This window comes from Pipra filicauda, unplaced genomic scaffold, assembly GCF_003945595.2.
Source record: "Pipra filicauda isolate LSUMZ 115617 unplaced genomic scaffold, ASM394559v2 scaffold179_size1759329_pilon, whole genome shotgun sequence".
In the NCBI taxonomy this organism is placed as follows: Eukaryota; Metazoa; Chordata; class Aves; order Passeriformes; family Pipridae; genus Pipra; species Pipra filicauda.
The window spans coordinates 551,070-564,487 of NW_024104286.1; the positions used below are offsets into that span (position 1 = coordinate 551,070).

General features: G+C 37.1%; 1 protein-coding gene across 1 annotated transcript in view; it reads right to left on the minus strand.

Annotated features, from left to right (window-relative positions):
* NECTIN3 (nectin cell adhesion molecule 3) overlaps positions 1-13,418 on the minus strand; it is a 58,081-nt gene that overhangs the window by 23,948 nt on the left and 20,715 nt on the right. The window contains exons 4-6 of the mRNA XM_039379854.1: positions 6,746-7,045; positions 4,777-4,894; positions 1,802-1,953 (exon numbers count right to left, since the gene is read on the minus strand). Of these exons, the coding sequence (XP_039235788.1) occupies positions 1,802-1,953; positions 4,777-4,894; positions 6,746-7,045 (570 nt within the window). The remainder of the gene's footprint in view (positions 1-1,801; positions 1,954-4,776; positions 4,895-6,745; positions 7,046-13,418) is intronic.

The window sequence follows — 13,418 nt, forward strand, 5'->3', positions numbered from 1 at the left end:
GATCAACTGCTGCACCTTAACTATCTCTGCAGTAAGCTTATTAAGCTCTGTTACATTTGCCATGGGCTAGAACACAAGCTGTCACCACAGCCCAACCGGCCTGTATGCTTCTTCTGCTTTTCAAAAACTTGATTCATTTTAGGAAACGCCATACATGACTTCCTGGTTGGCCTATTTTGGTCTGTTAATTGCAAACATAATTTGAATGATGGCCTTATATCTTCATGCATGACAATCATGGTAAAAAGCATGAGTTCTACTTACAGCAGATGATATTCACAGAACTGACAACTTGAAAAGTGGTGCACTTGAAAAAACTTTCCCCATTCCTGAGAATTAGAATAGGGCTGAAAACAGCTATGAACTGTACTGTTATTTTCTGAGTAAGTGTATTTCAATGTTACAATCCAGGCAAATATTTCACCCTATTTAATGATGATATTTGAATTTTTTTACTTGATACTTCTTAAACCATGCCAGTCTTTGTTACTGTTTTGAGACTTCTATGTAGCAATGAATTCTTCTTCATAGAAGCAGAATTAGAACCAAGCATCCAAAAGTAACTTCTCACCAAAGTAACTTCCCTAACTTGAAATCTTTTAACTTACATAAAAAAGTTATATATAAAAGGTGTATAAAATTCTAGCTATTAAGTTGTTTACAAATAATTCCACTGTCTCAAACTACTTAGAAGTTAATGGGAAACTAGGTCATTAACTAGGCAGTTAATTAGAACTTAACTACAATGTAGGCCATTGTGGAAGCTAGTATGTCAGTGTGACTGCAACTCCATCATTTGTTTTAAAGATGCAGACAACTATCAAAAATGAATTCTGACAGATGTGGCTTCAAACATCCTGGACCTTAAGTTTTAGTTGCAAGTTCTCATTCTCATCTCCACTCTTAAGTGTTCATATTGAGTTTTAAGTTCTTACTAAGGAGTCATCTATGTTTGTATCCATGCCAGCATGCACTCTGACACTTAATTCCCTTATCGAAACAGCAAATGTCAATAACTTATTGAAAAGATTTTAATTTTCATGTTTGTATTATCTTCCTTATAAAAGTGACATTAACATTTATTGATCAAGCTACGTATTAGCTAATTTTCCTAATCCATTATGGAAACCTGGAGAGCTTTTTCACACTTGTAGGGCACCATTCACATACACCATAAGTCATGCTGTTTTTTCACAAAGAAGTTGTCATAGTAAAACATTAATTACACTATGTTAACAGATACAAGGTTGTGGGCTCCAACAGCAGTGATGCTAAACAGTCACACACCTCTGCTATATTACACTAAGTAGATCAGCAAGTTCTGCATGAGATACTTCATGATTACTGGATATCTGCATGCTGAGAAAATGAGATGAGTAACTGATGTGAAACACATTCAGAACATAACCCTAACTTCCTTAAAGAAGAGCACCTTTGGCTTTCCTAAATGTAGTTCATCACCTCCCAACAACATCTGTTTTTTCAATTTATTACAGACAAAGTGCTGTTTGTTGCCGTCAATATATCCTGTCAAACACAGGTTAACACTGTAAGAAACAAATCTCAGTTCACCTACCAAGAGAAAGTAATGATTTCAGAAGCACCTCAACTTTAAGAATTTCTACTACGTGTTTTTAATTATTAATTATCCCAAATTGTATTATAGTTCTTAAATCCATACTTCAAATAGGTTTTCACACAAAATGTGTAAATATTTCATGCATCAACTGGCTCTTCAGTTTGTTAATTCAATCACTGACCAAAACACAGTTAACACACTGTCTTTGCTGAGAAGACTTACCTAATATGTAGACAGTCTTCTGATCGCTCCTCTGACCAAGTGAATTAGTCACCTTACAGATGTAAGTCCCAGTGTAGTTATAAGTCAATGGGCTGCTGAACTGCAGAGTATTGTTGACAGACAGCAATCCTTCAGGCCACTGTCCATCCAACCTAGAAAAACAGTTATATTTCAAATGTGAATCTTACAACTAGTTTAAAAAGAACACTTTAAAATAATATTTGTAATAGTCGGTAAAGCGAGCTTTTCACTGTGCTCTGACATTGTCAGTGGGCTTTTCTTGGACGTTCTCAGTGTACACCTGAACATTTATTTAGTTTTTAATTTCTGTGCCAAATCCTTTAAATGTCAAGTCTGCTGGCACTAGCAAGCTGTCTACAAATGAAGACTACTACAGCTAAAAAACATCTCAAAAGAACTTGAAGGAACAAGCCAACTCAAGCTCTAAAAACTAACAGTTTAACTAAGAAGTACTTATACTGCTGTCAGGATTATCTGCCTGTTCCTTTGCATCCAGTTGAGCTATCACAATAAATATTTCTGTCCATACATGCTTAATTTACAGGGCATTTTGACTAGAATTTCTGAGCAAGAGTTCAAGCAGTTTCCCCCTCTCTTGACCTGCTTTTTCTCATCCCCCATCACTTTTCCATCCAAATTACAGCACTGAAACAGAATGTGGAGAACATTTGGAGAAACAACTGGTTAAAAAAAATTTGTTTCTGGTCAACTGGCTTTTCCAACTCTATCATTTCCCTGTACCACTCTGCCTGACATTGCAGTAACAACTGGGTAAACACGATGAGAAAGGGGAAAGGGCAAAAGCACTGAAACTATTTTAACAGAGCTGCCAACTGCCCATTAAACACCTGTGTATAATTTCATGCTGTTGCATCCCATGTTTTATCTAAGTATCTATTAACAGCTAACCAGGCCTAAATCAATATGCAAGCATGTGCTTACCAGATCACAGTACCTTGAAAGCATTTAGAAAGTGTGCTTTTATAAACAGCATTGAAAAAAAGCCACCCAACACCTTAAAATAAGTACTGAATTAAAAAAACCAAACACCCCACAGCTAACAGCAAAAATGATCTCCAACATATGTAGGCTGAAGACAACATTCCTACTACTTTGCTGTGATTATTGCCCAGAACTGCTTCAGCCATATTAAAGCTGATAAAAGTGATCAAGCACATACTCCATAATTCATTAGTACCAGAAGTATTTATTTCCAGAAACATTATAAAACAGCCAATTTGTTTGCCAGGTCCATGCTAATAAAATTCTCATACATTCAACATTTTAAAATTACTGACCATGAAAATACCACTATGCCAGCAAGTACAGTGTCATCTTTGATTCCAAGAGATACAATTTTTTGGTATGGTAGTTCTAAAAGCTACTATAATTTGACACCAGTAAGATAGCACACAATTCAACACAGCTACTTTTTGGTTCCTTAAATACTCCAGCTACCCTTTTCTTACATAGATTTCCCCCCACACACACACTTGAAGCTCCTCATGCACCAATATTGCAGCTTCTTTGATAGGTTTTGTTTCTGCTCAAAAAGGTACCCTAGTTTTGCTCCAGAAAAATCAGCTTTTTTGTAAGAGTTGGTTCCATTTTAACCTTAGGAGATATAAAAGTCACCTCTGAAGTTTGAAGTGCTTTAAATGTATTTAAATATGTTTATTTCTTCTGGAATTTCAGACAGAGGTAGTATTGATTAGTTTTTACATATGTCTCAAATTCAAATGAGAGAACTGAGAACCCAGTGCATCTGAAGAAACAAGTGGTACTGCTGTTCAGCCTGGCAAGCTTTTCTGAACATATGAATTTTTATGTGTTGAAATTTCTCATCACGCTGATTTTGAGCTAAGCCTGGGATGGGGATGGCAGTCTACTGTAGCAGTAGGTAAAGTACACATTTTACTAAAGTTAGTTTAGCATAGCCATGCCACTCTGAAAATTTCAGTGTCTGGTTTTAAGATTGAGTCAGTTACAGTAATGTTTTCTTTTCCTGCAATATTGCCATCAAGCAACTCCAAACTTATCAATACAACATTTTCAATCCACGTCATGACTACTCTTCCTCTACATTAAGTTATATCCACCATTGAGAAGGCAGGGAAATTGATTACAGCTTCAAATAAATAAATATTCCCAAATATTTACCAAGAGAAGCCACTATAACAGTCACACATAAATTCACACTATCCTTGGGAAAGTTATTTCCTTTTCTACAGGCAGCAAGTCAATCTAAAAGGGCTGAGTTTGTTTATTTTTTTTTCTTCACAGGAAAAACTTATCTGTGCTTGCTTTTATTGTCCTCCTTTGTCTCTTGCACAAAGTACAGCCATGGCTGTAGCCATGGCTACTTCAGAGTAGGGCCCACCTAATTCATATATTCATGAAGTGTGGCTGCTATATTCAATTTTTTATTTTACTAGACACCTGTTCAAGACCCAGTTTCCATCACGATGGATTCATCTGACTTGGCAACTACTTGAGCACTTTGAAAAACATGACAAATTCTGTAATTCAGTAAGCCATCTCAACTGTAATTTTCAGATTTTAAAATACAGATACAGAAAAGTCCGTTCCAGTGTTTACAATCTACTCTCAGTGATGATAAAACAGAACTAATAAAAAAATAGTTGGATCCCTACTAGACTTACTGGTCTTTGTTCTACGTGCTGCAGCATACACAGTTTAGTCTACTTTGAGTAACTAAAGAGACTTTACCCTGAGAGTAATGACAAACTGTTCAGGCATATAAATTTACAAGATATCCACCCACCCATATTCATACATACACATATCTTGTATTCTCCTTTTAAATGGCTGGATAAAATCATTACAACCCAATATAAGTCATATACTCTTTGTTTTCAAAACATGCATTTACTGTAAGCTAAGCAATTATACCACTTGAATCATGTGGCAAGTCCCTTTATATAAATATTTACCTGGTCCACATAAATTCCATAGGTAATGGATTTGCATCAGCATTACATTTGAGCTGAACGTTCCCTCTTCCAATGAACCAGTTTCCATCATAGCCAGTTACCGAAACTTCTGGGGCATCTGACAAAAAAAGATTCCATCTATCAATCACAATTTTTTTGTTAAGAGTGAATTGTGTCTAATGGTCAGATCAGTGGAGCAGAAGGGGGCTTTTTTGGTTTTTTTTTTTCTTTTTTTGGAGGGGAGGGAGGAAGTGGGATGTGTGCTTTCATTGTTGTTGTCTGTTTTTAATTTAAAGACCACCAGCACCACCAAAATACAGAGAACACAATGCAGTTCCAAGCTACAGCATAATATGTAGCAATGAACAAGTTGTTTTAATCAGTGCAACTTTCCCTGTGTTTTCAGCAACCGTACAACACCTTGGGGAAGTGAGAGGACTTCAGAAGAAAAGAAGCTATTTCATTTTTTTGGGAAGTGAGGAACGGTAATTTAGAGCTACTTCTCACTAAAAAGATACAGCAAAGGGTCAGAGACAGCCTTTGGAAAAACCAGGTAATTAGGAAATCACCAAAAAGTTCACAGATGCCAGCTATAAAGATTAAGTTATCCACTGGCACCAATACATAGAATTATGTTTTTAAGGCTCTAAAAAGCAAGGAGGTGATGTCAGATAAGCCAGAGACACCCAGCTGAAATATTCAGAAGCCACAGAACAGACAGTATGATTTAGTATAAGCTCCTACAGCAGTGAGGGAGGAGCAGTGGCAAAAGCTGTGTCAGGGAAAACTGAGGAACACACACTGCTGCTCACTTGCTGCTGTGTTACTATACAATTTTGTTAGAAATTCTTAAACATGCCTTAACACTAATTTCAGATAAAAACATTTAAGATCAATTTGCATCCTCATTTCACTTTAAATATGAAACTTTATTCTCTTCTTCACTGTTTGAGACAATGATGGGAAAAAAAAACACCTTTTAGTTCTATTTCTGTAGCAATGGCCCTTCAATCTAAAACTTCAAGACTGGTAAAATAAAGCAACACTAATCACTATTTTATGCCAAAATAAGTGATTCTTTACCAAACGGAATAAAAACAAACCCAAATTAGATTCTAGCCAAACCAAAATAGCAAGTCTACTTTTTCCAGCCGCTACATTTCTTCTAATTGAACTGACAGACTTCTGTGATTCAGGAACTTTAAAGCAGCACACAGCTGAGACAGGATAATAAATGAACAACTTGAAAATAGTTGGGTTTGGTCACATATGCATTGTCTAACCAAAAAAAAAAAAAAGGGTCACATAACTAAAGTTCATCTTAACTGGTTTTAGGTAAGCAGCATTGTAAGCCATCTCACCACATATCTTCACGTGTTTTAAAGCCACACATTTGTTAAACAAGCCTGGTACACATTTGAATTATATGAGCAACTTGAAGCTGAATATCAAATGTTAAGAATGTATGTATTATGTTCTTGTTTCCTTATGCTAATTAGAGTGGACAAAGCTTAGTGATTAATCTGAAAATAACTTACTGACCATAAGGCCTACTTTCAACTTGTCATCTCAAACATGAATCTTTATTACAATTCTCTTTACTATTGCTGAAATTAAGACACTATAAAGAGCTTACAGATCAACTGAGTTTGTTATTTTGTCAGTAACTTTTGAATTTTATTTTTAAATATGAATAATAATGCTTACCCGTGATTCAATATCCAAAACAAACAACAGAAACAAATATAACAGTGTTTTAGCTTCATGACCTTATTGGTAAAACAGAGACCCCAGGTTTCTACTCCTGCCTGACCTGCCTCAATCACAGCTTAGATTTCTGTGGAGTTTTCATTTCCTTCATTTTCCAGAAGCAGAAAGTGCTCATCTCCTTCCTGTGGAAGGTATACACCGATTAAGAGGGTGGTTGTAAGAAATACACCAAGCAGCATCTACCTTACAGAATACTTACACTGTATGTCCAACACATAGGGGTATCGGATCTCCTTTTCCAAAGCAGGGTGCCTCACAACACAAGTTATGTGTCTTCCTCTCGCAAACCGCGTGGGCATAATCTCGTACTGGCTTACAACTGTCACTGTTTCATTTGGAAACGGAGTAATAGAGGGGGGTTTCTTTTCACCAAGGTCTCCTTCCCAGTCAATCTGTGCAGCAGGTTTTCCAGTGGCTGCTGTACAAGTGGCTGCTATTGTCGAGTTTGCACCATCTATTAGAGGGTTTGGTCCTTTCGTTAAGCTCACAACAGGTTCAACTAGGGAGGGGAGAAAAAGTAAATTTAGACAAGAAAGACTCCACATCTTTGAAACTGTCACTGTGTAAGAGTCAAACAAAATCTAATCCATTTGCAAAAGCCTAGGCTAATCAGATATCCCAGAAATAAGCTCAGAGGTGACAGCTTCATGAAGATTTTGCCTGCTGACACTATTCACCTTTGTCCGCTCATCCAAGTTCGGAGCTGTTCATTCACTACATTTAATGCACTGACAGGGAATTCCAGTGTGGATAGGTCCAAAACGCCAACTACAGTGCTCCAGTTGTAGTGTCTGACAACAGACAGCTTAAAATATTAAGTCGAAACTACAGTGCATTTTTTTTTTCAAAAAGCTTAGATTCTGCTGCCTTTTCAAGCATTCAAGTATTAATCTACACTGCCAGTTTATGTCATTTCAAAGCTCCCTCAGTGTTTTAACACCCAACATTAAGAGTTTAAGCTTTTGTTCATCAGTACAATATAAATGACTTCCATGCTGCAAAGGACATTCAACCTCCAAAAAAGCATTATTCTGTATACACACACCACACACTGAATATAAAATCTAATGTGTATGCGCAAATACATGTAATTTTATATAAAATTTATATGGTTTTGATACACAAAGAAATTGTTTTTAATTATTGATAAAATTCTGCCTATGAATATATTTTTGTGAATGAATCCCTATAGAAGTAAAAAATTTGAACTCAGTACTACACCCAAGACACATGGGAGGATGTGACCTCCTTGTAAAACCACTGCCCACCCCAAAATTTTGCAGATTTAGGCAACACACTTCACTATAACAGGAAGTTTAGTTCCTTATGTACAAGTCTACTGCTGAGGGCCATAGACTGAAAAGTTTTGAAAAATTTCCTTTTTCGTTTAACAGGGGTTTTTTTCAGCCCTGTACAAGCCATCCACCAGTTGCAGTCTAAGCCAGAAATACTATCTGGTCCTTCAGACACAAACCAAGGTTGTGCTTTTTTAGAACAGCCCATTTGTGTCACCAATATTGTAAGATACAGGTTTTGCAGTAGAGTAGCAGGCTATTACATAATGCTTGTCTCTTGCTCTTATCAGGCTGCTGGGAGTCCTCTAGGGCAGGTCATCCCTACACATCATAATTCTTCAGAATCCACCTCAGTGGACCAGCACTCACTAATCACAAAGCAAAGACAAGTCTTGCAACTTCTGTGCCTTTCAGGGCAAGAAGGAAAAATTTAGTTAGTGGAATTTCTTTCCCAGAAGTTGAAGCTGAGCCACACACACAACTTGAAATGAAATAGAGCAGAGATCACCAGAGAGCAGAGTATCTGGCAAGATACTTCTCCAACTACCTATACCTTCCAAAGATAACTGGGTATCAAATATTTTCTTTCAGCTGGAGTGAATTCAGTGCCAGGATCAGTCTGTGACTGTTTTCTGCTCAATCTAACACTGCTCATGTCTGAAGAAAGTAGTTTATTATTTGCTCAATTACACTAAAGGGAAAGGCAGCTACTAAACGGATAACCTTATAAAAATGTCTTTTCTGTTCTATGATTGGAAGAGCTTAAAGAATATAAATCACCGTGAAATTGAAGGTTTTTTGGGCCAATACTGAGAGCAAATTATTTTCTACTTTGTTTCTCTGAATGCTTACCCTCTGTGATTTGTTAGTGACCTTACTGTAAATAAACCAACAGCAGGGGTTTTATGCCAAGTTCTACACTCACTCTCCTATATCTGAAGCATCTCTAATGGAGCTTCTTTCAAATCTGATTCCCTGCTCTCCAACACGAGCAATAACTAGAGCTTTCTGCAATAAGCCTGGAGCATTCTATCATCTGGAGAAAAAAAAAAAGCCTTTAAAACCTAATATGGAGGACCTGACACTACACAGCTTTGTTATTTCACCCACAGTTTGGCTTCCACGCTTGTTCTCCCCAAGTCACTAGCTGTAACTTTTTCAGTAGCTTCTGTAGTATTAATAAAAGGCAGATGTAAACACTCAAATTTACATTTAGAATTTTATAAGCATAAAGATTTTAATTTTTGCTGTATCACTCCCTGCCTGAGATCTCTGTACAGTGAAATCAATTAAATAAGCAACTATCAGTAGCGTTTCATGCCAGCAATACAGTCAAAGAGTTTCAGCCGGAAATAAAGTTTCATATATTCTATTCCTGTGACTAAAAAAAAAAAGTACCTAGCTGCAGAATTCTTCTTCCACCTCTTTGTAAAGGGACATATAAGTAAACAAGAACTCTTAACTAAGGTAGCAGAGATCTCCAGATTTAAAGCAGACTAGTCAGTTCTCTTCTTTCAGAAAAAGAAGTCTACAAGTATTAAGTGACAGTAGCCAGAGAGCAGGATACACTAATTAAAAAAGCCCACTTTCTGCTAAGATTATCATTATTAGGAAAAAAGACTATTTTCTCAAGTGGTACCAGAAATTTGTGACATAAGCCAGTTTGAGTTCATTGTGTAATACTTAGTTTTACACTTGTCAACAAGACACAAAGCTGAACTATTCAAAACTACTCAACTCTGTAAAAGACTTATTCCCAATCCAATGTGTTCCAGTGCTTTAGTTTTTTTCTATATTTCACAAGTGTTTAGCCTTCTACTGTCACATCTTCCCACAAATTATGATTCTTGGACTACACACCAACTACAAAATAACTAAATAGCCACATACTAAAAAGCAGAAAGCAACTGCAGTTAGGATCCTTATATCTATAGTTGATCGTTCAGAATTATCATTTGTCCCAGCAACTGAAGCAAAACCAGCAGAAACCCAGCTAGTTATTTTACACGTTACATATATTCTACATGTATACATATCTCATATATATATATGTATTCTACAGCCTCTCTAGATGTTTCATTCACGGATTTAGAGAAGTATCCGGCAAATGAATCCACAATGACAAGGGGCCATTGGCACCTCACCTCTCTCAATGGGAAACAGTTATACCACTTTCCATTTGGATAAAGGATTGCCCAAAAGAAGGGGGTTGGAAGGGTTTTTTGTGGTAGTCTTTTTCTTACCTTTTTTTGCAAAGTGTAACTTCTACATGCACCAACTCTTGCAGCAGTCCCCTTTTATCCCAGGAACATTCAGAGTGCCACCTGAATCATACCGAAACATGTCCTACAGACTTTCATTGCTCACAGTGGTGGTGGTGGACACATGAAGGCAGCTGGGAGAGCATTAGAGAAGCTGCTTCACCCTTTCAGTAGAAACATTATGCTCTATTCAGGTCAAATGAAAAAGATGGTGAAATGCTTTGTTTGGGAAAGGAAGCCACCAATCCCACAGAGATCCAAAAGCAGAAGAGTCCTGCTTCCACAGTGTAAGAGTTCAAGGGCAGTGGTGGTTTCCTCCCTGCCTTTAAATCATCAACTGAGTAGATACAGTGATTGAATGGACAGAGGTCACTGCCCACCGATCATTTCATTCATGTAAATTAGAAGAACAGTCACACAAATCTAAAGCAACATTATGGCATGAATTACATTTGTGCTATAAAGATATTTAAAGTCTCACCTAAATTGCACATACTGACTCATGACCATTACCTGATTTAACTCTACTTACTCTACCTTCATCTTATGTTCAACATGGACCTCTCACTGCTCAAGTCCTTACACTTCATAGAAAACCAAGATAATAAAGCATTCAAACAAGAAAGAGCCTTAAATCCTATTGCATTAAGTTTCCAGGCCTCAAAGTTTCTTCTTGATTTTAAATATTTCATAAGCCTTTTTCAGCTGTTTCTGTTAGTTTTAAAACTTTTCTTCTGCCACTGTGCACAGGAGGTCTGGACAAAATTGGAACGATTACAACACAAACAAGATTATTTCCTCTTGCCATTAAATTCACTAATTCCTTGGCAACAGCACGACACTGGGAATGTTCCTTCTTCATTGCAACTGACATTTACTTGAATAACTTCTTTCCAAAACAGTATTTCTAGCCTTTATTTTCTCTCCCCTCAAAACCAGCAGCTTTATATTTCTGTGTACCTTATCCTATTGGATAATTAATCCTTAATTATTGACATTTAGGTTGTTTTGTTTTTGTGGTTTTGGGTTTTTTTTTGTTCGTTCATTTTAAGACCAGTCAGACCAGATAACTTTGTTATCTACTTGATACTTTTTCTTGACCCAGAATATTGTGTGTAATTAATGTGTATATCTCACAGGCACTTCTTAAACACCATTACTTTATTAGAATTGTCTGAGAGGATCCAGTTTCTATACTGTCTGACATGCACCTTCTGATTGCTAATTGTAAGAATTTCTACATGAGAGTGTCTGGGATCTATCCATGGTGACAGACTTACACCTTTGACACCCACCTGCACAGCTCATTGTTCACTTGCAGCATTGGTAAGAGCCAGGCTGCAGAAGAACAAGACCTCCTTTATTGATATCCATGCTGAGAAATCTAACTTGGCAAGACAGCAGAGTCAAGCCAAACCAAGTATTTAAAACAGTCATGTACAGCACTCAAGTTGGCAACATAAAAATTATGTCAGCTGTGCAAGCTGACCTGTCACAATCAATCTCTTCTGCCTCAAGACACCAGTTTGGCCCATTTGGTCAGTGTCTTTTAAAAAACAGCATGCCACAAAACTATTTGTGATTTTTTGCTCTAGTTTAACACAGTTAAGTTTGAAGAAACAACACTGTAGACAAGTTCAATATACCTGTTTGACCCTAAGAGCATTTTCATATTTTTACTGTCTTCACCTCTTGTTTTAAAATGCATTTTCTTTAAGACAGCATGGGGCACTAAACAAAGAAAACTGGGTGCAAGCAAAGTCACCAAATGTGGAAAGTTTGTTACACTTAAGAAGCATAAGAGAAGTTCTAAATATGGTGATCAGTACACTGTGGCAAAACAAAGGGCATTTTATCTTGTAGTTATTTTTTTCTTCCATTTGTCTTCAGTGTCTCTGTCTTACAGTGTAGAAGTACCTACTACATAATGAACTATGTCCACTACATATGGGAAGGAAACTAATTCTTTGCTAAAGAGGAACAGATTAGGGACTAGGAAAAAAGGCAGTGCTGCTTGGATTGGAAACAGTTTCGGCCCTAGGACAGGAAATTTTCTCTCCTCACTTAAGGGAGAGTTTTTTAGACCAGTGGGAAAATGCAGTCAGACTAAAGCTGGATTTTAAAGTTACATCAACTTTTAAATTTCAATTACAGCTATTCCATGCCTTACGACTCTGCTGAGCTTGGAATTGCCGAGCTCAGGCCAGCAAAGCTCACAACTTATTAATTTACATGCATATTCTAAAAATCATTACTTCCCCAGTATTCTTACTCTTTAAGTCTACATTTCAGTGTAGTAAAAGGTTTCCAGAAGGACAGAAAATACCTAAGTTCTGTGGCCAGTGTAAGCCCAACCAAGGGTGGGCTACCAAGCTGTACATGCAAACCAAGCTGCTGCTAACTAGGACGGAAAGGCATCTTTGCAAATAATAGCTGGGTTTTGCAATTCAGAGGTTGATATCAAGTCACCGAGAGGCTTAAGAGCAATGGTAACCATCTGCATCAACCATGAAAAACAACCTATGATCAGAAGCACTGTATGCCTGACAAATACTTTTCCTACTCCATTACAACTGCATTTTTTTATAATATATATCTAATCAAGCAAATTGTGGTCCTTCCACATTTTCAAATGCAGAATAATAAATACATAGGACATACGTTTGCTTTCCAAGTGCGTCCTCAGGTTCTCCATAAACCTGAAATTTCAAGGACAAAATGGACACAACTAGTAATGTGATCTGAAAAATAAATCTTGGGAACTGACTAGAAAAGATGAGGCAGAACAGTAAGAACCTCCCATGCATATTGGTAAAGTACAATAGCTGAAACCTGAAGTCAAAAGACTGCTACAATAACCACAGCCACGGCCACTTGCAGTACATGGAAAAGAGAGCCATAAAACTACATGCTTTGTACATCACATAGAATTTTGGTCAAGTTACTTGTTTCAAACTGGGTTAAGCCAGTTGCTTTGATGTGTTTATTTTGCCCCACCTTGTGGTGAAAACCAGTTTACATACTGTGCAACAGCCATCTGATTAATCTCAGTGAGTACTCTACTATCTGTTTACAAAACCAGTCATTGAGGACCACCTCAGCTGTAGAAAGTACCATTGACTACTTGCAGTAGATACAGAAGTACCTTTCTCTACTACAAGAAGGAATACTACTAAAAGGAGAGGGCAAGTCAATAATAGGTTTTCAAGTTTCAGGGTAATCATTTTACCTCGCACTGCACTACCACCTAAGTCCACCTGTGCTTCAGTAGTAATTCCTTATGACAGCAATACTCAACCCTCAACAAGAGGGACTA